This window comes from Barbatula barbatula (assembly GCF_947034865.1).
Source record: "Barbatula barbatula genome assembly, chromosome: 16".
NCBI lineage: Eukaryota > Metazoa > Chordata > Actinopteri > Cypriniformes > Nemacheilidae > Barbatula > Barbatula barbatula.
This window is the reverse complement of record NC_136779.1, coordinates 8,853,921-8,880,829: the sequence shown is the minus strand read 5'-3', so window position 1 is coordinate 8,880,829 and position 26,909 is coordinate 8,853,921. Positions and strand designations below refer to the sequence as shown.

Sequence of the window (26,909 nt, the reverse complement as noted above, 5' to 3'; positions counted from 1 at the left end):
TTCAACAAAAGCTAGACCACTACCTGTTAGAGAAGAGGGTTAGTGTACTTTTTTTTCATTTGTCTGTCAAGTATTCACAGAAGAGGTGTGTTTTAAGTAGTTTTTTGAAGGTTGTGAGAGATGTGGTAGACCGGACCGCATTGGGAAAAATGTTTGTGCCCCTATGAGAAGGCATTACAAGGCTACAAGGCCCCGCTCGTTTGCTGAACGCAGAGTTCTTGATGGGGTGTAGGAGTGTAGTATGGTGTGAAAGAATGCCGGTGCAGATCCAGTGATAGTCCTGTATGCAAACATTAGTGACTTGAATCTGATCCAGGCTTCAACCAGTAGCCAGTGGAGAGAGATGAAAAGTGAGCCTTTTGGGCTGTTGGAAGATGAGGCATGCTGCTGCGTTCTGAACCAGCTGAAGTGGTTTGATAGCCTTTGCAGGAAGACCGGTAAAGAGAGCATTGCAGTAGTCCAACCTTGAGATTACCAGGGCCTGGACAAGGAGTTGTGCCGCATGCTCAGAGAGGTAGGGTCTTACCTTGCGAATGTTAAATAAGGCATATCGGCATGATCGCGTTGTCTTTGCAATGTGATCATTGAAGGACAGCTGTTCATCAAATATGACTCAGAGGTTCCTGGCTGATTCGGAGGGAGTGATAGTGGAATTGCCAAGCTGGATGGTGAGATCGTGTTGTACCGTGAATCATGCTAAAATCATGCTAACATAATGTAGAAACATGCTAAATCATGTTAGCATCATATTAAAGCATGCTAGCATAATTTTAACTACATGGTTGTCGCAGCCAAACAAATTCGTGATTTTGATAATATTGCGATATTTATTAAAATGTTTTTTTATAAATAATACTATTAGCCACAGTCATGTTTAGTTTAGTTTATTTTTTGTATTTTTTGGCCAATGTCATGCTCAAAATTTAAGTATAGGAAGGCACAGAAATCTGGCTATTAAGGCCAAAGTTTTAATGGGTGTTAAACAGTTTAAGGGTTAGGGTTAGATAATAACACAATATCGTTAAGCATGGTTTTTAATATCACGGTTGTTGTCAATACCAGTATATTGTGACACCCCTAATGTACATACAAAAGTCTAGATAAACTAGTTGACCTCATTAAAAAAACAGTCCCTAATACAAATATTTTTCTCTCTCATGCTGCAGAAAACCAAACGTGATGTAAATAACTTTGACCAGGACTTCACTCGCGAGGACCCCGTGCTCACGCCGGTGGACGAGGCCATCATCAAACAAATCAACCAGGATGAATTCAAGGGCTTCTCCTATTTCGGAGAGGAGGCTTTGTCTTAAATCCCAACCTGGACCTTTCTGTTCAATTCCAACACATCAGTCAAACCAACGGGCACCCAGTAACCCACATCGTCATGCAATTCATTAACACACATACACAGAGAAGAAGGCCCAGAGTTCGGTTCACCTTAACTGCTGTTTTCGTTCTGTATTTTTCTCTGTATCCCCAAAATTTGAACTGCATTATCTCATAATAGTGGATCTCATGCCGGGCCTCTACAGTAAGATGGCTGCATGTTATTGCAAACCAATCAGAAAAGAATGTTCTCCAGAACCCCAGAAGCAAGGGTCGGAACGCACTACCTTAAACCAAATTGACGATGAAGATGATTGTACCGTTCGGATACCAATCGGCCGTCGTACTCCCTGATGGAAAGGAAGTGTCAGAGGTCGTGCCCTTGGGGAAGAATATACACTGCATATGTGACAAAGAGACATGTTGTGCTATGCAGTCAAATGCCTTTTTGTGTATTCAGGTGACATTTTGGGAGCAATTTTATAAAACATACAAATCTGTTTGTAGTATATATATATATGCATTGATATATATTCCATCACAGTGTTATGAAGGTCCATTAGGAATGATAACCTGCTGTATATGGGTTGTGTAATGAAGTGTTCTGTCGGCCTGAGTAGGTGTGTGCATGACGTGTATGTGTGCATGTGTCTGCATGAATGAGAGCCGGAGGTCTTCCCCTCCCGAAGCTCTACAATTCTTGTTGTTTTAATGCTGTTTCGCAATGGCTTTTCTTTTAGCGCTTGATCGTGTTAAAATTGCAGCGTGCGTATGTGTGTGCGTGTGTCGTGCTCGCCGCTATGCAGAAGAGGGTGTAGTTGTAGAGATCAGACCAGCACCCATGGCTCATTAATCTTTTTGTACAGAACGTGTACATAGTATTCGCTCCAAAGCCTGTGAAAGCTTTTTAGAGTAGGCAATTGTTGCATGGTTGCAATTTGTGGTGTTATTGAGTAGCATCAATCTATGTTTTTGATATCTATGTGCAATACCCTAAACACATTTTCCCCATAATTCTTTATTTTCTTGATGTTTTGTTGACAGTTTCTCTCATGTGGGCTGATATTCCTGCTGGTCTTAAAGAGTAAAGATTGGTTTAAGCTTCACCAAAGGCTTTCTCTCTCTCTCATGCTGTCTCTGTTGCTGGTTACATCTCTCTATGCCACTCTCGTGTACATAGTTTGCTGAAGTACATAAGCTGTGGAATGTAGTGGAACAATGTGTGAGCTGTTAATTTATTCAATGTACATGTCGCTATGCTTGTGTCAATAGGTCATTTCTCAGTGTCTTTATTTCAGACCTCCATTGTTCATTTAATATTCAGATTTGTTTATCGAATCATGGTATTTCTTCCCTGTCGTTTAACAATTCATGTGTAAAATGTGAAAGACTCTAAAGAAGAGGTAAACTATGAGAAAAGGGTACATTTCAGGCGTACTAATTAAAAACCTTCTGGAATGTGATGACTTATTTTAGCAATTGAGTGGCAATTTGAAGAACTTTTGTTAGTTTTTTTTTTAAAGATGTTCTTTTAGATTTTTTCCTTGCCTGAATTTTTATGTTTATTGCTGTCTAAAATGTAATTTCGTTTTGTTCAACGTTGTAGTGTTTTGTTGCTTTTTATCTGTGTCTGTAGGGTGATCATGGTAGCTAGCATGTTGCTATGAAGCCTTTTCTCCCGCAGGCATCTACCTGTAGCAGTCTGAGCACCGCCCTTTTGTTTCCTTTTTATTCGTAAAGGAATGAACTTGATGTATAGAAAACATCCATGGTCTGTCTTTAAAGTCAAAATAAATAAACAAAACAAAGAATTACCTCTTAAATAAAGTGCAAATTCTCTGGCTGAATATTGAATATTTGCGCATACAGTATTAAAGTACATAAATGTTTCATATGTATGATAGTGCTGTATTATATACATCTGGTATTGGACTTTTAGTTTCTGTAAGGTAAAGCTTTATGTGCACAGAGGTATTTTGTTCCTGGATACATTAGCGTTATCTCTTTGTAAGCATTTTACTATGTGCCAAATGTACTGTCATCTAAAGGATGTGAATTTTTTTTAACCTATTAAACCCCAAGATGTATGAAAACTAATGTGTTTGGTGATATGTTTATTGTCCCGTTCAGAGGAATTTTTCGGATTTTATAGAAATTTGTGGGGGGGAAGTGAAACTGTGGGGGGCTACTTCAACAGTCATTCAAAGAGAACCTCTAAATAGAAAAAGTGTGCAGTAGTGGTTGTCATCATCTCGGAAACAGCTTTAACCATTCTGGTAAGCATACAAATGCAATTTGAGAGTTTTTTAAAAAATCTGCACATTTTGTCTTTTTAAAGCATGCAACTAGCTTTTCATGATTCATATGTTTGTTGGGACCTATCTACATGTATTTGCATAGTTAAAGTAATCGGATCAAGCTTCTGATCTGTTTTATCAAATGGGAACTGGACTGTCTTGAGGTCATTTCCAAATGAATTGTTGACTAAATTTACTATTATAATATTTTCCATGGCCAATGATCTGTTGTGAGCTCTTCCACGTTCCACTTTATTCGTCAAATTTTCCACTTTCTATAATTTGTCTCACTCTCGATTTCTCACGTGGGTTTTGCGATGTTTGTTATACATCAGACTTCTAGCCTTCAATGGTGATAAAAAGCGCACAGACCTCGGAGCGCGCTCTCGCCATGAAACCAGAGAGGCAGCGTGAAGCGCACCAATCAGTGAGCCCAGATTTGTCAAACCTCACATGAGTTTGCTGGAAAGGCGTGAACCAGCGCAGAGATCTGTGTTCAGGAGTGTTTTACCTTTACTGTCACAAGACGAAGCGCACCCGAACCGGCAGAGCTTCGCGTTATCTGCGTCACTTTGGAGAGGTAGTGCAATCCTCGGCAGTGTTCTGAGACTGCACTAACTACTCCGGCCACCACTGGAGACGTCCGGAGAATGCACATTACGGAGAGGAGATCATAAATAAAACCATCTTAAATGTGCCTAAACTTTTAAAGATACAAAGCTTTTTCGTTAGGAAGGTGAATTCTTTTTTACGCAGGAAAAACTAAACAGTTGTCGTCTGCGTTGAGCCATAATGACAGCCGAGAGAGAGAGAAAGAGGTAAGGCAAGCTTCTATTTGTACTTTGTTTTATTTATTTATTCGTGCTGTTTACACTTAATTTCAAAGTCTCAATTGACTTTTGACGTGTTGCGCAAATTGCTATAAAATAATACGCGCTGTTAACTTAAAACAAATAAAAACAAATCCTTTATAAGCGGCTTGATGTGTGTATGTAACTGATCGCTGTTTTTGCATTTTGCCTTTTTATAAAGTATGAACATTTGTCTCCTTCGCAATTTTCATATTGAGGTTGAGATTTGACCTGCATTTTGGCCTGTTTGTTAATGGACTAAAGAATGAATAACGGTGATTTCGAAATCAAAACATTATTATGGTAAAAACAACTGCAATATTAATGTTATGCATGTTCCTATTGATGTGGCTCTTCCTCAATGGTTTTGTAGAGTCTGGAAATAAAAAAGAAATGAAGGCTCCCAGTTGAATCCAGTTACGATAACTGGATTTAGAGTTTCAGATGAATTGACATGCACTTTAGCAATGCTGTATTTTTTTCTGCAATATGCAACTTTTTGCAACACAGCTGAAGCAATTATTAGTTTGAACATTTTATATTTATATATTTTTCTGGTAAAATAGATTAAAACGTTTGCAGTACATTTACCTTTTTAAATCCGTTTATTTTAAACGTGCGTTGTAAAAACATGCAATAGTATTTTGCATTTTAATCCTTTGAAAGTACCCCACAATAGTACAATATACTTTCTTTTTGTATTTGTTTCACTGTTGTTGCAACTGCATATGGTATTTCTGTCAGTTCAAACTATTGTCTATTAACTGTGCAGTCATCATTCATTCACATTTGTTTCTTGGTTTGATTTGGGGTTCTGCGTATTTAAGTCAGATAATTTACCGGTACTAAAAGTGTATTGATTTGTTGGTAAAGTACACCAACACTGACTCTTTGGTTCTCATGGGGATATAGAAGAGGGGTCAAACGATCCACAATGTCTTGTTCTCCATGTGGTTCTTGGTTGCTTGTTAACAGGAACAATATGTTCCAATTGAAACTGAGGTTATAAGATCATGCTTAATTTCTCCACTTGAACCGTGCAAAGCTAGGCCTGAAATGTTCCGAACTTCCTGGTAACTTCTAGTATCCATTTGTTTTATCTTATCTACAAAAGTTTGTTTAACTCACCCTAGTGTTTTATTAGCATTGTATTAAATGAGTATGATGTCATTTGATTATAGTGACTTTTAATGTAATCATACAAGTGTGCTCATCCAATCTTTATCTTTCAATCTGTTTACTCTCTTTTTCACAGCAGGTATATTTATTATGGCTGGTCCGACACCCTGTGTTCAATTATCATTGTCTGGATTATTAGTTGGGGGAGTAAAGCTTGACCATCTCTTTAAGGAAGGGAAAATAGGATTATCTGGACTGAATGGGTGCTCCGTGCAGCCTGGTTTTTGGCTCTTTGTGAACTCTGTGTTCTAATCTGGTTGTGAAGAGAGATGCAGAGGGAGATAAAGGGAGGAATTGGTTTACTAGCATGATCTTTGACAGCCTTTCCTTAGCGTAATGTCGCCTCAAGCAGTAGGTGATAGGTATAGTCGACTCGCTATTGTGTTTGCTAGGCCAGTATGTGCGCTTTAGCAATCGTGTCAGCTCTGTTTCATGCAAATCTTCCTTGGCTGAAATACTGATTTCTGTCTGAAATACTGACTATCCAACACTTGTTGAGTACCTGATTGACATTTTAATAAAAAAACAGCATGCCGAGAACAGGTGGGAGTGGCCAATTAGCTTTTGGTCTTATCCCTCAGCGATATTTTGCTTAATGCCATTAAAGAGAAAAAAATTGCAAAATAGATCTATGATTGACAATGGAGGTAAAACTGTTAACAGAGCACTTTCCTCAGGCTATCTTGACATGTAGCACTGGTCATTATATAGATCTCACAGAAGCTACAGTAGTTGTTTAAAGTTGTTAAAGTTCTCTGGGGTGTGGTGAGGGTTGAAGTTGGAAGCTGTGTGGGAACAGATCTAAGTTGCCAAGGGCAGAGAACTTCCCTTCATTTGACTAATTCAGACCAAAGGCTTTGTAAGAATGACGAGTCAGCAGAGAGATAAACCTTACAGTCTGCTCAGATCAAAACATGTAGGCATCCTGCGAGTGTTTGGGCAGTTTAGATCTAGTGTAAGTTACTGAGAAAATAAGCTGGTAGGAGGTCATGCACCAGTGGTTACTCATTCCAACTGGCTTTGTTTCAAAGTTGTTTCTGTATAAATTTCTTTGTTCTGTTAAACACAAAGAAAGATATTTGGGAAAATGTAAGCAACCAAGATTTCTGGAGCATCATTGACTACCATTACAATGCTTGTCAAAGGTGCCACGGAATTGTTTGTTTTCCTAAATTTCCTTAATAAACTATTTTCAAAATGAAAAGAATTTCTACTCTGGAAGTCAATGGTGCCCCAGAAATCTTAGTTGCTAACATTATTTCAAATATCTTTCTTTTGTGGTCAACCAAACAAAGAAATGTATACAGGTTCCGAATAACTTAAATAAAATAAAAATGTCATTTATGGGTGAACTGTCCCTTTTAGACACATTTGTCCAAAACTGATGATCCATGTTATTGCCGAATGATTTAAGAACGTTCCAAATAACATCCTGTGTGCTTTAGAGAAAGCAAGGGAATTTCACTTTTCATACAGAAGAGCTAACATTGTCAATTGTACAAATGTGCTTATTTGAGTTACCTGGAAATAGTGCAGCATCTTTAATGTTTCTGATTCAGTTCACTACATAACATTCATTTGTTTTAATGTGTTTAAACTTCCAGATCTAAATTAATAGATTTAATCTAGCTCCAAAATAGATTTCGAGTCCCAGTTTTATTAGAATTTATTATTTATTTTCACATTCATTTCTTGTCATGTAATGTCAACAGCGTTCATCTTTTGGCATTAATAGGCCTAATCTGATTGTATGCTCTCTGAGAACAGTATGTCTGTTGATTCAGCCCAAAACCTCAGCCTGCCCTTATTATGTAGAGATCACAATTTTTGTAACTATCCCCATAAAAGCCATTGTGGTTCAAACCAGACTGCACACATTGAGTGTGAGGGGGTTCAAATGGCTGTAGCCGTCTCTCATTTCGGCTAAAGTAAATTCAAGATTTACTCCCATGAGTTTGACCTCTATCAGTCATTTCCTGTGAGAAAACCCTTACTGTTACAATTACTTTTTTTATTAGAAAATCGGGGTAGTAGAAGGTCAGAGAGGGGGAATTTGGAGGTTGCCAAATATGCAGTGGTATAATAGAGGGCCGATTATCACATTCCTGCTTCTTGTTGTGCACATTTAACTATCACTCCCAAAGCTGGCCCGGCCTATAGGGAAATCCACACAGGGACATGGCTACTTGAAGTTTAGAAGCGTCATCCTCTCACAGACACGAAAGCCACACGTGTTGGTATCTGTGTTAATGTGCACAGTGATATAAAAAGCGGTTGTGTTTTTGTCATCTTTCATATTACGTGTGACTTTTTGTGAAGGTGGCACACCGCACGCTGGGGCCACAGAGAGTTCACTTCTCCCTTAACTTTCTGCCTTCACACACTGGCAGGCCACAAACCGCAGAATGACTTCTCCTGCAAGATGGCATTTCTGCGTGGGGAGATAAATGAGTGCGCATTTATCAGAAGATCTATGCTTTCGTGAACATTTTATTACGTTTTGTGCATGTCACCAAAATTACATTACACTGTACTGCTATGGATAGAACATACACTTGCTTTTGTATTTGATCAGCTGTGATTTATAACCCAAGATGATATATAAATCACACTTGGTTAATAATATCCCTCAATGATCAAACAAGACTTTTAAAGACTGTGACTTATCTTCAAAGATCATCATTTGTAGACCTACTGTGGAATTTTTGCTTTGACTCATACTGTGGATAGTGTGTTAAAAACGTATGTTCAGATGTAAACGTTACAATTAAATTATATTTACAATAAATATCATTGAAATCTGACTTGACCTGAGACCTAAAATGGACTTATAGCTCTTGGGAAGTCCCTTTAACCTTACATATCCAGTGCCCAGTATCAAAGTCTTTTACATGTGGTTCAACTAAGTGTGTCACTAATATGACCAAAGGCAGGGAATTGCATGAATTCAAATAAAGGTCGTAAATGAACTGTTTCAAATTTCTTTAAATACAAATGTTGGCTAAATGTATAATCTTGGGCTTTGTGTCATTTTGATCATATTCCTGTTACAGGCATCCTTCGGAAAGGCGCAAGGAAAAGTCCCGAGACGCTGCCCGCTGCAGGCGTAGTAAAGAAACAGAGGTGTTCTACGAACTAGCCCACCAGCTTCCATTACCCCACAGCGTCAGCTCACACTTGGATAAAGCCTCCATCATGAGACTAGCCATCAGTTTCCTGCGAACACGCAAACTCTTTAACTCAGGTACACAGCAAAAAAAAGCATATTTAGGGTATGTGTGACAATTAATTTGTGTGTGTGTGTTTTAAAATGCCAACTATGAATATTGTAGACCTATCTTAAGATTTTTTTGCATTTTTAGACGCATTATAGGAGCAATATTTCCCACAATTTATGGAAATCATACTGTACAGTTAATTAGTTACTTTAATCCAACAACTAAATAACATATAATAACATAAATAACAATTAAATTAAGTGTTTAATTCCAAAATGAGATTTTTTTTCTAGTATCAATTTTATTGTGCATTCCAAATAATATCAGTCAAACTGCAGTTGGTTTGTTTTTATTTTAGCCATAGTAACAAATAACTAAAAAGGAACACAATAACAACATAATAACATAATAAAAACATGATTTTTTTTATTATCTCATTTTAGATATGTTTAGGGGTATGTTTAGCAGTAACGAGTGGGATAGAAAATATTTATTAGCTAAAAATAAATACAATAGAAGTCAATGGAAAGTGCTTGTAATAATAAGAACACAGACATACTGTATGTGTGTGTGTGTGTGTGTGTGTCTGTAAGGTTGGGTCGGGTATAACCACAAGATGTCCTGTTCTGCTAAGTGTACAATAAGAACTGCAGGAAGACGGACAAAGAACACAAAACGGTGTTTCCAGACTCCAGACTACGTGTGTGTGTGTTTCTCTGAAAGTGGGAAAAGGGAGAGAGGAGGGGATAAAACAATGAAAAGAGGAAGAGATGGAATCTATTGATGAAAATGTATGTGGGTGGTGGGGAAGTCGGGTGGGCGTCCACTGACGGAGAGAAGCGGGAATGGAGGGAGATGATGAGGTGTGAGGTAATTACGGGCTGCAAGTGGTATTGTTTTCTTTGAATGGTGAATTATGATTTCTGCTCTTTTCTTAGCCACAACACTCTCTGTCTTGGCGTCATGCAGGCCTTCTTGTATGATTCTATACTGTATTGGTTTTTGGTTGTTGTGCATTACGTTTTGATCAAAGAGACAGGACATCAAATAGGTGAGACCAATTCAAGGTTATGAATCTCATCTGATCTAAATCCCAGGTCTTGTTTGTGTCTATTTTCACTTTTAACGCTTTAATTCACCTAGATATCTAAGACTAAGTTGATCCTGACAGAGCAATAAACCGCTGGGCAATACAAGTACCTTCAGTATAGATTAACAGAAAGTTGAGAACAACATTTTTGTGAATTTTTCGGCTTGGATTTAGACATCACAGTTATGTATTTATTGCACGCAGGGCAGGTTCAGGGACACTGACCACCTTCAGGTCGCCCAAACACACAATGAAGACGCACGATGACGGTGTCTGAACAAAGCCTAAGGGCTCGGGTTCTTCTTTCTCACTCTCAGTAAGCAAGGGAGGAGGCTCTTATCTGCAGGGAAACAGGCCTGAACTTCACAGCATGGAGTCTTGGCTAGTCTTTATGTGGCATTATGTAACTTAAACATCCCTTGAAGCTCAAGTTTTTTTGGGGGGATGTGACTTATAATTCTGTTAAATTGAAACTCACTTGTTTGCTTTTTTTGTCGTGCTGTATGGTCCACATGACTGAGTCTGTTTTTGTTTGAGTGTTTGATGACGTGCATTTGTCTGTGTCCCATGAGAAGGGGAACCATTTGTTTCCAAAGGAAACCATTTGTCTATCATTTTTGGACCGTTTATATAGGTTTTTTTTGTCAGACAGTACAGTGTAAAGAGACAGTAAATGGTGGAATGAGAGAGAGATGTACAGGGGCCGTGGTCCAGGAAAAGGACCATGAGCTGGGATTCAATCTCGGGTTGCCCTCTGCACTTTTTGTCCACTTGACCACCGGTGACAACATTTGGCCATATTTGCCAGATTTTTATGCACAAAATATAAATTTGGCAATGCACAAGCATATACACTAAAATGCCTATTTCTTTTTGTCCCAGGCTTCACAGTTCAACAAACTCGGTCACAAAATGACAGCCATATGGACAGTCTATATTTGAAGTCACTGGAAGGGTTTGTTGCCGTGGTAACGTCAGATGGGGACATTATATTCCTCTCAGAGAATGTCAGTAAATATATGGGCCTTACACAGGTGAGTTTTATATGTATCTTTTCAGAATAATTGAAGCCCACAGAAACACAAAACAGGGTTTTGTTGTTTTATCTATGGCGATTAAACAGTCTGTCTTCTCCATAAATGCATCAGGTGGAACTGACGGGTCACAGCATCTTTGACTTCACACACCCTTGCGATCATGAAGAGATCAGAGAAAATCTAAGTGTCAAATGCGGTAAGTGTCCGCTCAAAACTAGTTACATTTGTACAATACATATTGTACGATCTAGAACCTACTAGACATCTTTTTTTCTTTTGGTAAGGTTTATCTCTGTGTACTTCAAAACACAATCATGATGTTACATTTTGAACATTATTGAGGTGGTTTCTCTGAGGACAGCTTTTTTTATAACCATTAGGCCAAAGACGGCCGTCCACGCCTATTCACATAATCCACATATTCAGAACGAATAACATGGTCAAACTGATTTTAAAATGAAAACGTGCATAAACAAAGTTTTCAAAATTCATTTTTAAGTCAAACGTTTTTTTTATCCAGGAATCAGTCTGCTTTTCCACATTGTTATGGAGGCGAAATAGTTTGTAAATATTTTATAATTCTGTTGATTATGCCGATGTAGCCTTTGTTGAATTTCTGTTGCCATCATGTAATCTGTGTGTGTTAAAACACAAACAGGATAAGAGGGGGGGGGGGGGGGTGCCGCTCCCAGACAGCATGTTCCTCCTGCATATTCCTGTCTCTGTCTCTCAGTGTTTCTTTCATACGCTCTGTCACCTGACCTGTTAAAAAAAAGAGCTCTTGAGCCAGTGGTGTAATTGTCTTGCTGTTTCATTGGTCCGCAAGAGATTATCCGTGCGCAATAATATACAGAGAGCTCGATATACTGTAGTTAAACTGAGTGATTCGGTTGCACTTTTGTACTTTCCCTCCACGACCCACTGACAAAGCAAAGATCAAAGTCTGACTGTGGACTGCTAGAAAGAAAGCGTTTAAGGTCAACATAAAACTCAAGTCTAGTCAAGTCAATTTTATTTGTTTCCTTAAAATATATATTTTTTATTAAAAATTGCCATGACACCTCTTTATAAACATCTCGTATTAAGAGAAGACGCATATTACAATTAATGTACATTTGCAAAGTTACATAATATGTGCAATACTTTTTTAATGCTGTTCATTTAAGCACATGACTAAAAAGGTGTTTGATTTGCAGGTCCTGTGTATGGCAAGAAGGGTAAAGAAATGAGCACAGGAAGAGATTTCTTTATGAGGATGAAGTGTACGGTCACCAACAGAGGTCGCAATGTCAACCTCAAATCAGCCAGCTGGAAGGTACGAACACATACATAAAATGCTGCATTCACACACAGCATAAAAAATCTAAATAAATACATTTTATTCTTTAGAAAAACTGCAGTAAAGTAATTTACAGTGTCGCCGCTCTGTCTGCCAGGTGCTTCATTGCACAGGGCATCTGCAAGTGTGCAACAGCCGCCCACCTCAAGTCCTGTGTGGGTTTTCCGAACCGCCCCTCACATGCGTTACTATGCTGTGTGCACCAATCCCACACCCCTCCACCGTGGACACACCCCTCGACAGCAAGACCTTTATGAGCAGACACAGTATGGACATGAGGTTTATCTACTGCGATGAGAGGCAAGGACATGTTGAAATAAAGTATACACGAATATAGTATGTGTGTGTGCATGTACAGTGGTCCAAAAAATTACGTTAAGACTTCAGCTACATTGAAAAAATATGAATTTGATTAACTATGTTAACAATAAACTATATGCCATCTAAAAATAATTGATGCTAAATGTTTTTCTTGGGACACTTTTAAATCAATTCACTTTTAGCAGATATATAAAGTTAGTTACCCCACAGAACCACAGTTAAAACCCTTAGATAAACAACTATTAAAGATTAGATATATTTTAGATATTTGAAATTAGATAAGTATCCATATGTGTAATTTATAGCATTAACTTTTGACATGATTTAAGAAACAATGAATATCTGGTTCTGTTTATTTAGTTGATTTATTAATGCAGTCCATTTATGGTGAAAATACTTTTTTTGTGTTTTGTTACTTGTTTTTTTTCTTTCTTGCAATTTATTTGCAAACATCTATATCTAAAACTGAATGCATGAGTTGGTATGCGTATGTTACAAAGGTCATTATTGGCGACGCTTATCATAATCCTTTTGTGCTACTGCCTGTGTTGATATCAGTGTATTTTGTAAAGAGTGATTATGAGCTTTTTTCTTAGATTAGTTCAATTTCTGTAGAGCTCCTAAGGGGCAGCACTGTAATTCTTCAACATACAACTTGCATCACAAGCCAGTTGAGTTAATTTGTCCCCTGAGGATATGTGACCAGAGGAGCTGTGAGTGGCTGGTCACCCGTAGGCTCTGCCATATACACATTAATGCAAGCGGGTCACTGATTCAAATGAATGTGCCCTGGGAGGCATGCCAGCAGCTGAGGTCAGATTAGTTTTTTATCATATTTGTGTGCTACCATGCACAGATTCATTATATCCAACCCTCTGGAATCACTACAGTGGCTGACACAGGACAAAAATGTTGTGACGTTTTTGCTTCTTTGCCAAATGAGATATTATTATTATAAAGTATTATTATAATATTATGTATAGGCTATTATATTGTCAATAGATCCTCCAAAAATACCCATTGGACCTTTAGCTGAGCTCAGCGTTATTCAACAAAACTTTTATTTAATTGGCTAATTGTGTGTGTCCAACAGCACAAAAATCAATACAAAGAAAATGTCACTCCTTATAAAACATGGATGCAGCCAACAGCTTTCAGAGACAGTGTGTTGACGCCTTAAAGCTACTCTCTGTCTTTTAAGTCAGCAAGTTGGAAAACAGACATTCAAGATAACTATCGAACAGAGCAAATACAACTCTCTTGTGTGCCAGAGATTTATAACTTCAATAAACAATGGCCCTGCTTGTAATCATTTGTTTTCACTAAGCTAAGCACACCGTTTACATTGGTTCCCAGCAGCACAAGTTTGCCTATTGAGAAGATTGATTGTTTTCAGCAGATGTAATCAAGAGTCATGAATCACGGTTAATGAAGTCTTGACTTTTGCTACAAAATGGCTTAATGCAATCGGGACAAAGCTTAGGACAAATCACACATTGTCCTGAGGAATATGGCTGCCTTAATTTAATAACATCGCCAGACGTTTATATAACATGCTCCTCCTGACTGTTTCATATTTGGGGTCTTTATTCATTAGTTTATAATCTGACTTCTATCCCTTTTGTACTCTTTCTATACTTAAAAAACACAGCTTTGTATACTGTGGTAGGCTATATGAAACCAGTTTTACTGCGCGTATGTTTTTTGTTGTCCTTATGTTGTGCCAATTGCTTCCATTGTTTACCTCATCTGTACATCGCTTTGGATAAAAGCGTCTTCTAAATAATTAAATGTAAATTAAATTATTCTCTTCATCTGTGTTGCAGAGTAAGCAGTTTGATTGGCTATAGACCAGAGGAACTTCTTGGCCGTTCTGTGTATGAGTTCTGCCATGCTCTGGACTCTGAAAACATGACGAGGAGCCACCAAAATCGTGAGTTCTTGCATTCAGTGAACACAAATCCAAGAGACAGACACACAAACACATTTCAACAAACACAATTAAGACCCATATATCTCATACATTAGAACGAACACACTTGAAAAATGCAGTAGCACATTGTATGTGCTTCAAATTCCCAATCGTTTCGGTTCATTTAAAGGAACAGTTTACCAAAAAAAGAAAAGAAAATTCTGCCTTGATTTATTCACCCTCGAGTTGTTCCAAATCTGTATAAATGTATATGTTCTGATGAACACAGAGACTTTTTTTCATCTGTTGACCCTTGACAGAATTTTAAAATCTCACCCCAAAAACAAAACATCACATATAGTAATAAACACACAAAAACATTGTAAAACACATAATAAAAATACAAATACATGATTCCACATGAAAATGTTGACAGAATTAAAAAGTTTGAGTGAACTATCACTTTCAACTATCACAACTATCAACATGCATCTTGACTCTGTCCTGAAATGACCCACACCCTTGAACGGACCTTCGCCTCTCATCTCTCTCATTGGATAAACTCAAAACCCTCTAGATCTGAGGCGGTTCCCATGGGCTCTATGATGGATGGAAACAGATGTCCCACTGGGCTCCAGGAATTGTTAGGGATATTTATAAACTCAATGCTTATTGCATTGCTTTTTATTTATTTGCCTAACTGATGCCGTACACAGCCTATAATGTTTTTCTTCGGCTTTTTAAATAATGGCCTCTGAAGTCTATAGTCCCAATTTTACAAAGGCCACTTTGAAAATGTTATCTTTATCTTCACTATTTATTCTATAGAAAGACGTGTATTTCCCTAATGTGTCACCTCTTGCTATAATAAATCTGGCGGTGCATCAGTCTTGTTCTGTCCACAGATGACCCGCCGGCCGTACCATACGTTTTATAATTCATTCCTGCTTTACAGGTGCAATGCGATTAGTTCTCTCGCATAAACAAATTGACAACTTTATCCTAAAGCACAAAATGATCCAAAGACTCCTGTCATGTTATTTGTGTATATTCAAAACAGGTTTTGGTTGTTATTGCCACATTAAAGCAGTGAGTAGGTCTGAATCCCATTATACATGTCCTCTGTAATCTATAACAGACCCTTAGCTCTCAGGTTTGCTCACAGATTAGAAGGTTTCCTGATTAGCTGTGCATTAGCAGCTAATAAGCCTTTGATGTAAGGAGCACCTCTGATCTGGTTCCTCTGATGTCTTTTCAGAACTCTGATCCAGAGCAGCGCTCTGGTTTGCTTCACTGGGTTCAAACATGTCAAGCTCGATATCTGCGGTATAACCTAATACTGTAATTAGATACTTTGATTTGAAATACAGTATGTCAACACTTACTATTTGCTGTATTGTAACCGTGGCGGTTTTTCCAAGGACAATATTAGGTCTACATAAGTTGCTTCATCTATTTATGATTGCATTTATGTGCAATATTAAAGTTGTTAAACCTTGCACCATCTACCATTTAAGTCATAAAATGCAGTGAAAATGCAGATTTATGGTTCTTTTCCCATATTATGTATGTGTGATTCATAATATCACAATGTGCTGTTTGTTTACCTTTCCACCTTTTTTGCTTATGTTCTGCAGTTTGCAATAAGGGTCAAGTGGTGAGTGTCCAGTACAGAATTTTAGCCAAACACGGGGGCTATGTTTGGGTGGAGACCCAGGCAACCGTCATCTACAACAATCGCAATTCCAAACCACAGTGCATCATCTGCATCAACTACATCCTGAGGTATGCTAATGAAACATTCACAGGCTCCACATTGCGTTAATGCTGTGGCACATTTGCCAGTCACTTTAATCCAAATAATTGACGAATTTCTTTTAAGATGTACAGTACATTTCAGTTGTGTGTGTTCCACCCAAGAGTCGAACCCATGGCGTTGTGTCATGGTTTTCCAATTGAGATATAGATTGTCTTGTTGTTATATATTCTTGTGATCTTGTATTTCAGTTCTGTTGAAGAGCAATCAGTGATTTTCTCCCTGGATCAAACTGAGGCTCTGTTCAAGCCGTACCAAATGCCTAACGCAAGAGAACTGTTCAGCCAGGGCGGAGCAGGCTCAGTTTTAAAACCTGCAGACCTTTTCAATATGCTCAAGGCAGAACCTGAGGAGCTGGCCCAATTAGCACCCATGCCGGGAGACGCCATCATTGCCTTGGACTTTGGTCAGAGCTCCACCTGCCACTTCTTCAACCATTCCCCCTGCAACTCCTTCACCCTCTTCACCGCCTCAACCCCTGATTACAAGGCCACTCCCATCCTGCATGCATGAACTCTTACTCCTTCCCTTGGTTCTCCTTATTCTACCTCAGAATCACAACTGTTCACACACACAAACACATACGCACTGCCCAGGTCATAAGCTTTGATGTTGCGGCAGACATTTTGTACTGTAGCTCAGTGGCAATGTAGCTTGGCTTCGCTGCAGGGTACGCCATATGTGAAATTAAAAGGAAGTTAAATCTCTCTGCTCTAAAGAAAATTAGCATTTTATGGCTTAGCATTGGCTTTGGCATTTTTCAAGTTATTTTTAGATGTATTTTTAAAGAATAAAGTAAAATGTTATTTCTGTATTACCTCTTTTTTGTAGCGTGTTAATATCGCAACACATTACTGAAAGGTTTACTGATGGCATTAGGCGGTGTTTGTGTGTTTAACCAATACCGCAACAGGGCTGTAATGGGTTTACTAATTTCTCTTTTCATTGCAATGCATGCCTTCATCTAAAACCAATGCATGGGATGGAAATCAATGTACTCATCAATACTTTCGGTGGTTCAACAAATGCTTTCGGGGATGTTTTAGGTTGTTGTTAACACCTTTTATGTAATCCTATTATGTTTATTTAACCCTCACTCACCTACTCAGATCCTATTGTTTGTTGTGTTTTTTAAGGTGTGTCTCATTATGGTCGTTGTTAGATGATCTTCTTTGATGTAGTCATTCTAATTGAGTTGTTTTGAATCGTTACATAAGAAATGTTGTTTGACCATATTGTAAATTGTCAATTTGCAGAAAGTCCACAGTTTGAAGAGTCGGCTTTCTTCCCCGAGTCTGTTGTCAGCCAGTCGTGGGTTGTGGACATGCCCCCTGAAAGCAGTCCTGATGGTAGCCCGTCTAAAATGTCCTCTGCCTTCACTGTGCTCCAGGTGCCTCCTCAAGGCAAGGCCACGCCCTGTACCACGCCCTGCTTGAGTCGATGCAGCAGCAGTTGCTCCACAGTATGTTCCTTCCCTGTATTTTTTCTCTTCCTTTGTATCTGTTATAGTTTTTATGTTCATCAACAACAAACATTCCAACCCCATCTTTTTCGAGTGAAATAAAATATTCCGGAAAAAATGTAGGGATGAGTAAACTGTTTTTTATACTGTACATGAATTAAATGAATGGCGGAAATTGATTGGCTTATCTCTTGAAATCTGTGACATGGTTTGAGGAGGGGTTAAAACATAAGGCCTTGGTGATGTCATCCCAAAACCAAGGTTTCGGGGACCTTGCACAGGCAGTGCAGGTTATTGTTTTTGGAAATATATTACAAAATAGTAGTTTAGTAGGAGTAGATACAGTAAATGTATGAAGAAAGTGAATAATCTTTTTAAATTTCAGGTTGACTTTATGTGATCATATGACATTTAACTGATTAACTGTAATGTGTTCTGATGTTCAATGTGTGCAGCCTAGCAGCCCAATAGATTACTACGGCAAGGATCTGAAGGTGGATCTGACAGAGAAGTTATTTGCCCCTGAAAATATGCCAACAAATCCCAAAGACACCCAGGTCAGTGTGATATAAACCTTAAAGGCATTATATGTGAAATTTATTTAATTATAAATTGAATATGATATATCAATGTCCTCCTACTAAAACTAAAACCAGGCTTACATTATATATGTGTATAGTTGGACTTGAGCGATCTGGACCTGGAAACTCTCGCTCCCTACATTCCCATGGACGGTGAGGACTTCCAGTTGCACCCTGTCTGTCAGAATGAGCCTGTGCCTGACAGAGGTCCAGACCTGAGCACAGCCATCCAGCACAGTTTTAGCAGCGTAGCTGAACTCTTTCAGCCCTTGGGCTCATTCCCTTCTGACAACAAGACCAGTTCTAACACATGGCCAAACACAGTTCAAGTGCAACATTACCAAACTGCACCCAACATCCAATTCCCCACTGAGAAGAGCAGGCAGGTTCTTCAGTGGCCTCCTGACCCTCCCTCACAGTATGAACATACCGAGATAAGACGCATGGATGAACGCAGCACTGAAGACCCAGGCCAAACGTGTAATTTCTCTGCTGGGCTGCAAGAGCAAAGGTAATTTGAGTTCGCTTATGTAAATGGTTTATTTTGTAATTGAAACAGCAGTGATTGTAAATTCAGCAGTTAAACAGCTTTTTGGTATGCTTAGGTTTAGGGATTTGGTTCTACGTAAATCAAACTGTACTGACAATCGTCTTGTTTGTTGCAGCTGTGTTCAAGAAAATAACGAAACACTGTCTTTGCATTGTAAATAAGATCTTTACTGTACTTTTCACTTAAAATGTAAACATCAGTGTTAAATAGTGTCATAGGTCTACAATGTTTAAATTTTTTTGGTAAGAAAACCTATACCTTTCGACACGCATTAATGACCATAATTACAGTAAATAACTGTTCTGAAATTGAGCTATTTAATACTTAGGGTTAGTGTTTTAGAACAATCCATGCATTTTATATGTTAATTCTAGGATTTGACTTTATGCTGATTTTTTTCAGGTATTTTGAGATCTTTGGCCCTGTACAGAAAGACATACAAATGGGGCAGGTTGCCCTCATCAACAACTTTAAACGGAAGAGACAGTCTGAGTTTGGTTCCTCATTCTCTTTCTCTGATATCTCCCAGGTAAAATGCCATGACTCACTGTATCAGTCATCATCACATTGTACTGTTCCAAAAATAGAAAGTTAAAATATGTGTGTATTCCGCAGGAGATGGTTCCTCACAATGGGCCTGTAGGTGTTAAGAGGATGAAGACCGTTGACAGCTGTGCCTTCTCCGTCAGGAAGTCTCTCAGCACGAGTGTGCTCACAGGTGCTAATATCAACTTCTCAAATGTTGATCTTCCATGGTTGTGTCATAGTCCTGGACTCAAATTCATGCTCTCTTACGCTTGTTACCTTATGACAGATACATTTCCATGTATGCAAAGAGTTGTAGCTCCTGACGGCCTTTTTAGACACTCTCTCGAAGGGAGCTCAGAAGATCTCAAACAGCATTTTACAGATACGGTCTGCCCTCCCAATAACAGGCAGTATCACATGTCGCCTTCACCTACACACAGAGGTCAGTTTCTAGCCCGCACATCACAGCATTTTTGTGTTCTTCAGTATCACAAATGCAGCAATATAATGTTCTTTCGGCCTTTATCTGATAACATTACCGAGTTCTTGCTCTTGTGTTTTTGACAGGGATGATAAGTCAGCTATTGGGCCCATCTTTCGACACATACTGCCTTCCGGAGCTCACACGCTATGACTGTGAGGTAAACGTGCCTCTACAGGGGAACCTGCATCTGCTGCAGGGCTGTGACCTTCTGAGAGCCCTGGACCAGACGACATAGAGCTTCAGTTGAGTCCATCCACTCTCTGCTTGTTCCTTTGATCCTTGCCAATATGTCTCTGTGCTGTTATCTTGTATGCATGTATTATCATGCTTTGTATATTTTCCTCTAAACGTGTAATATTTTAATATATTTAAAAATGTTTATTGTTATTTGTTTAAAATGTGTTCAGACAAAACACATTCAATACTGTCATGATTCTTCACTAGCTGTTCTTAACAGTTGTGGACAGATTTGTCAGATGATTCATGTGCACATTTTTTGTTGTCAATGTACGGTCTATATCAAATAACTACAATACATTTAAAAAATATATAAACAGTACAGTTGTTTCCTTTTTAACTAATCCATGCAGTTTTGAATACTTCATGGAACAGAAATACTATGTTTGAGTTTTTTTTCCAAGGTTGTGGCCTTAAAAATTGCCTTGAACTTGTGCCAGCAGAAAAGGTTGCATTAATCTGCGTAGTTCATCTGTTTTATGATGTTGAACATTAATATTTAACCCAATTTTTCTCTACTTGTAATGTAAACTTTCCTCTACATTCCCCTTTAACATAATTGTTATGACAGGGATGCTATATGGAGTCTATAGTTTCTCTGCCATCATAAGCACTTTATTTTATAGATCCAAATGGAACTTCACTGCTTTCAGTAGACCAAAAGGAAAAATGTGCAGGCTGGTGTATTGTTATCTCATATCTCGGTAATCCCACACTAACCTGTTCTTTAAAATATTTCTTATTCTTAGACTTAATAATGCAACTGTAACTTTAAACTATATGTATTTTTTGTCATACAAACATATTTATTGTGTCCGTAATCAGAGATCTCTGATGTCTGTAACATAATAACAAATGTTTGTATTTGGTGTTCAAAAGTGCCTTGGTACTTGTCTACCTAACAGTAGACAGATATTAATCTTTAGTTTTCTTCTTTACATACCTAATAGACATGGTAGTTTAAGGTTGCTATATTTATTTTTGTCATAACAAAATCTATTTCAGTTTTATTTTTGAGAGTCTGTAATTGTTCTGAGGATAGTGGCTTAACCATTAGTATCTTATTGGTATCTTGGATTCACTCTTTCATGGTAGCATTAAAGCATATAAACGTTTGCACCTCTTAAACAAAAGCTGTTTTTCAAAATAATGCATTTTTTTATTTTTATCTGTGATTCTGTCAGGGTAATCATTTTTTATTTTGCTTCTGTAATTTTGACAGGCTACTGTAAGCTCTAGTTCTTTTTCAATTTTTAAAAGTGTAACTGTAGCCCTTATGCTGATATATTATTTTAAAAATAACTGCTCGGTTTTCCAATTGCTACAGTTCATATAGACTTTCACTAGCTGACAGAATGCACAAACACACAAAAATACACATTACTGTATGCAGGGCCAGATTATGGGTTTAGTTGCTTGAGGTCTATACATCCAGCACTGACTGTGTATACAGAAACTATTTTTTGCATCAGCCCCTTCAAATGTGAGGATATTTGCAAGGAACTATAATGCTTGATGAACATAATGTTACCCTGAAACGTATACTACTTTTTGGCTTTAAAATGACCACAAACCCATCTGTTTGTATCGCTGAAATTTGAGTTATGTTTACAACAATCATGACCCAGAGTGAGGTGCAATATGTTATTTTAGGTCAAAAACCTTAAAGAAAATGTTTGTGCCATGTTGTGTATGATAACATCGGAGTAGATTCATCTTACAAGCCTTTTTATGTCTAATACAAGTATAGATGTGATATGTGTATGGGTTGTTCCTCTGTATGGGATCTTTACCTGGTATAAGATGGTTACGGTGATATTAAAGCATTAATAATATGAATACATTGGTGTTTATAAGTGCATTAAGGCTGTTTATGCCAGAAAACTTTCCTCCAATACAAGATCCAACTCGGCTCTTTCTATTTAATAATCAATTATAGCACCTGTATGAAATTAATAACTATGGATAATCAGAGTTTATGAACATTCAAGCAAGCCAAAAGAAACGGCCGGATATACAGTATAGAGAATTAGTTTGTTTTGTTTATTTAATGACAATAATTAGGCTACAGGAACATTCCGATCCTGTCCTGTGTCCCGCAAGACCATGCTACTGTTGACCACAAACAAATACATAGTGCCAAAACACACAAATGACCATATATGGAATAAATATTTAAACATTAAACATGCAAACACAATTTGTGGTGGAGGGAAAGCAAAGAGCATCAATAAAATAAATATATGCATGCAGTAGTTGGCTGTTTTTACATGGATTGGGGACACAGAAAGGAACCCCAAAGGGTTACTTTAGGAAGAAATTTGAATGTCCATTTGTGTGGATGCAAATGGACTCAGAAAGATACTCTAGCATTCAGATAAGGCTGCAGCAAGAAAAAAATCCTGTTTTATCAATAGTTTCTACAATAATGTAAATAATTTTGAGTTGAGTTGGATAAATATTGCTTGTAGACTCAAGCAGGCTGACACTGAGCTTTTTGCTCTGCTGAACCCATAAAAGTAATTCTCTTTCCGATTCAAAACATTATGTTGATTTTGTAAATAAGAAAGAAAAGAGAATATTATATTACATAATTTTGTGATTAGAGATGTTTATCAAATCAACCAGCTATGCTGCACCAACAAAAATAGGAGTTATTGTTTAAAGCACACAAAACATTGCATTCATTTATATTTCAGCTGAGGAACAAATAAAGAATGGAAATATTGTCCTCATTTTGAAACCAAGAAACTTGCATCTACACTGGTGCATTGTCACAGAGGAAGCACTTCTGCAGTGTGATTTAGATAAATGTTGTGATTTTGTTATATTGTATTATAGTAATTGTTCTAGCATGACAATAGATGTTTCTATACATGGTAAATTGGCAGATATACAGTAAAAATGAAAGCGATAGCTCACCCAAAAATTCAAGTTGTTTCTGTTTGAATTTCTTTGTTCTGTTAAACACAAAAGAAAGACATTTAGTAAAAGTTAGCAGCTGAGATTTCTGAGGCACCAATTACTACCACCGTAAGAACAAATATTGTATCTTTATTTCTTATTCTGTTGAACACAAATGGAATGTTTTGAAGAATTGAGCACAGCAAACAGTTCTGGGGCATTCAGGAAATCTTCAAGCCTTATGATTCAATAACTTAATGTATAACTAGAAGATATTAAGATTACAGTAGGCAATAGTACATAATGTATAGTGGGATTTGTGTTACTGCATTGAAAAAATATTTTACACAAAGGTCCATGCGCTCATTGGCCTTATGCTTTTATTGGCCAGTCCTGCACAATACATATCTTAAATTAATGTATAGTGCTGAGTTGGTCAAGTTAGCATTTCCTTTTTTTTATTAAAAACCATTTTGCTATTAGTATTTGCTTATTATACAATACACTGGAGAATTGTAAGTTAGTAACAAACAGCACTAGCTGTGTAAGTTATTGTGGGGTTGCAAGGGGTTTTTAGTGGCTGTGGGCGGGCACGATTCTCAGACTTGACTTTTAACTTGACTATATGATGACCTTGTGAACTGCAGCGGCGAACCAGTTCAAACCAAGTTCAAACGGATGTTATAGATTTCTGGAACTAGAGGAACGAGAAAATGTAATAGTGTTATCCAACTGCAATAGTAAACATTGTATTTTATAATTATCTGATGGTAAGGCAGTGACTGGTTCCAGATCAGTGAGTCTTTGTCAGTGTGTCCGCCCGGCAGATGCAAAGAGCTTTACGCAAAAACTCAAACCACAATAACCATCATTTCCGGCAGCAAGTCACACGACTGGAGCTTTCTCGTGGGAACTTGTTTGACACTTCACATCTTTGCTTTCTCATATTCACACACGTCTGCAAGATGTGTGTGCATTAGGTACTACGCTGTGAAACATGTAGGCCTATTAGCGGTGCATTGCGTAATGTAAATCGTCACAAAAGTTCAAATGCATGTGAATTTAATTAAAACAATGTCCTGTCAGTTAAAAAACATCATATAGGATGATTTGAGATGGTATGACATTATTCATCATTCATTTTTTGACATCAGCACTCCATCTAGTGGCAAACAAAGCAAAAACACAAGTGCATTATTTTCTCGATCAGTTCCACGAGCTATGGCGGGATGTTTTACACTTGTCTTACCAGTAGATGGCGCTAGGGGTGGAGACATTTTACACCCTAAGGCAAAGCCTTCAATTTTGTGATCTGGCCTAAATGTTTTACCACACCACGTTGCATTTACATTGACAATAACTAATTCTAACCACAGTTCTGGTTGTGTAGTTTTTGTTGTATTAATATTTTGGCATCCAACGAAATATTTAGTATTCACGTAGCCTATATAATGTTGCATAATAAACTCACCTCTGAAGTGATGTGGTAAAACACACACAAACCAATACTGCGACTGCAGAAAAATAGGTCACTGTTGTAAAAACTCATTTTGGCCAAGAGGTGTCAGTATTGCAGTATTTATGTAAGACAAGGAATGGTGCCTACAAACATGCCAGACAACAAAACAGATTGCAGGTTGTTAGAAGAAAAGACAGAAGACTCTTTAATCGACCCTTTGCATTGTAAAGGGAGTACATGTTTTTCCTCTGACCTGTGAAGTGTCCTCGGTTCAAAAGACCACTGTCAGATTAGCCGGAAAATACAGAAGAATTTATTGATTCATTATCTATAAACTATTTTTGATCTAATATCTGAAACATAGTTTTGTAATTTGTGACACGTTATATGTACCTTTCATCACACAAAATCTAACTAAATAAATGTTAAGCTTTGACTTTGTTTAACATGTTGGGGCTTTAAATGTTGGGGGTTTAACATCTACATGTTTTTAACATGACAAGCTATACAATGCAATGGGGGTTGCACATTTCTTCTAATGTAAAGAGTGAGCCATTCTTGGAACAACACATAAAAGGACATTTTAATTTACAACCACTCCTGCCCCCAACGCACCCTCCTTCCCCTTTATCCAATCACACAGTGGGTGTTGTCTCTGTGTGAGCCAATAACGGCAAAGTGCTTGGCCTTTGAAACATGACCATGATAAATTATTGCATGTCAGTAGTGTGTGAAGAGGAAACATGTGAGGGGGAGAAACAGACCAGAGTGGTGAGAGATAACCAGCAAATCAGGGATCATATCTCAGTGAATTATAACATCAACATGTTACTGATAAAATTTGTTAAGATTTATCCACAGCAACATATATATAACATGGATTATAATATTTGTAACTTTTTGTAACTATTTGAAAACCATATGTCAAAAATACAATGTTTTTGGATTCATTTAGTCAGCAAATATGTTTGTATTAAGCATATGATGGCATTAAGAAGCGCTGCCTCAAATTGTTTAAGTACATCTGTTTCACACACATACATCAAAATCACGCACGTCTTTACATTACTAGTTCGTTTTTCTTTATCTTTACAACTTACTATTCATCAGACAATGACTTTGAATGAGATTGTTAACTGAAAATTGTGAAACATTTGCTGCCTCTGGAGTGTTGTTATCTTTCCTTATCCAGTATGCCTCCAATTGTCCAAGGAGAAACTTCAGCTATCACTTGATCCTTATGACAACCATTGTAAAATAAAGCCTCATAGACCGACCCTGGATACTGGACAGAGCCAAAAAACATAAAAATGGCCATTTACAGCTGTATTGCAAGCAATGTGTTTGCCATGACACATATTTGAAGAGTTTGGTTCCAAAATGACAAAACTCCATTTTTTATTATGTGAACATGTTTTTTGTATTTTTTTAAGTTATTGTGGCTCAAATAAAAATGTACTGTGGAAAATGTTTAAAAACTGATTTATCTCATTTTGGAACCAAACTCTTCATTTGCAGTTTGCTTGTAGTGTGTACTCTATGTGGAGGTTGGTGCATCAGTTGTATCTTACGGTTGTGTCATGTGTCATTGAACCAAACAGAACAAAGATACAAGTGATACAGACCATCATTTACGAACTCTGTAAATCAGCTAACAATCAAATAATCTTATGTGGAGTTTAGAACAGTAAACAACCATGTTTTTGCAGGTCGGAACTGATGACACAAGCTACGCACAGAGACGCATTCACTCTGACGACACGTTTTAGCAAATACAGGCTCTGAAACTTGTAGTTAATATTTGCTTGTTTTCTAAACCAGAATTGGGGCCATTTGTACCATGGTCCATGGGGATCATTCCTAATCTTATCTTCTGTGCAGAGTCCAGGTGGGAAACGTAACCTCGCCATAAAGGTTACGCTACAGTATATTCAGCAAAACACTGTCCCTCATATTGTATGCATTGTAATGCTACAGAGAGAAGTTGAAACTATATGGTGATGGATTTTAAAAAGCCTACACTGTAGATAACATGCTCTTAAGTAGTGAAAGCACAGAAAAATAAACAGCTTGTTAGAAAGCCTTAGAGCAGTTTTGGTTTTAAATGAATCCTTGACAGCGCTGGTCTTCAAATCGTGTTTTATTAAAAAGGTTCGGGAGAAAAACGTGTAGATAAATCACTCCTCCACACTACCAGCCTGTTTCTTTTTGCCTCAGCACCGGGGGGTATGATCCGGGTCTGGACACACACACCGAGCCCGGGCCCTCTCCCCGGGCAAGGGGCAGGTGTTCCGAGTTCGGGGAGAATCACTATT

At 37.8% G+C, this 26,909-nt stretch overlaps 2 protein-coding genes across 3 annotated transcripts in view; both read left to right on the top strand.

Moving 5' to 3' along the window:
* The window catches only part of prkcea (protein kinase C, epsilon a), a gene marked incomplete at its 5' end in the record, with an annotated part of 45,950 nt that extends 42,532 nt beyond the window's left edge, over positions 1–3,418 (top strand). For both annotated transcript variants that reach the window (XM_079477217.1, XM_079477218.1), the window contains one exon: positions 1,167–3,418. In XM_079477217.1, coding sequence (XP_079333343.1) covers positions 1,167–1,313 — 147 coding nt within the window. In that variant the 3' untranslated portion in view covers positions 1,314–3,418. The remainder of the gene's footprint in view (positions 1–1,166) is intronic.
* On the top strand, positions 3,350–23,155 carry epas1a (endothelial PAS domain protein 1a). Its single transcript, XM_079477216.1, has 16 exons — positions 3,350–4,444; positions 8,710–8,900; positions 10,847–10,998; positions 11,113–11,197; positions 12,198–12,316; positions 12,438–12,640; positions 14,488–14,594; positions 16,211–16,358; positions 16,581–16,795; positions 17,646–17,851; positions 18,307–18,408; positions 18,531–18,943; positions 19,385–19,511; positions 19,598–19,700; positions 19,797–19,952; positions 20,078–23,155. Exons 1-16 carry the CDS (start codon positions 4,419–4,421, stop codon positions 20,227–20,229), a joined length of 2,505 nt encoding a protein of 834 aa, XP_079333342.1. The 5' UTR covers positions 3,350–4,418; the 3' UTR covers positions 20,230–23,155.
* The last annotated feature ends 3,754 nt before the right edge of the window (positions 23,156–26,909 follow it).

Bases quoted from the DNA above. Each gene is read 5' to 3' on its own strand.
- epas1a (XM_079477216.1), top strand. From the start codon at position 4,419: ATGACAGCCGAGAGAGAGAGAAAGAG. The intron at 8,901-10,846 runs GTACACAGCAAA...TTTTTGTCCCAG, and splicing joins ACGCAAACTCTTTAACTCAG to GCTTCACAGTTCAACAAACT. The intron at 12,317-12,437 runs GTACGAACACAT...TCTGTCTGCCAG, and splicing joins TCAAATCAGCCAGCTGGAAG to GTGCTTCATTGCACAGGGCA.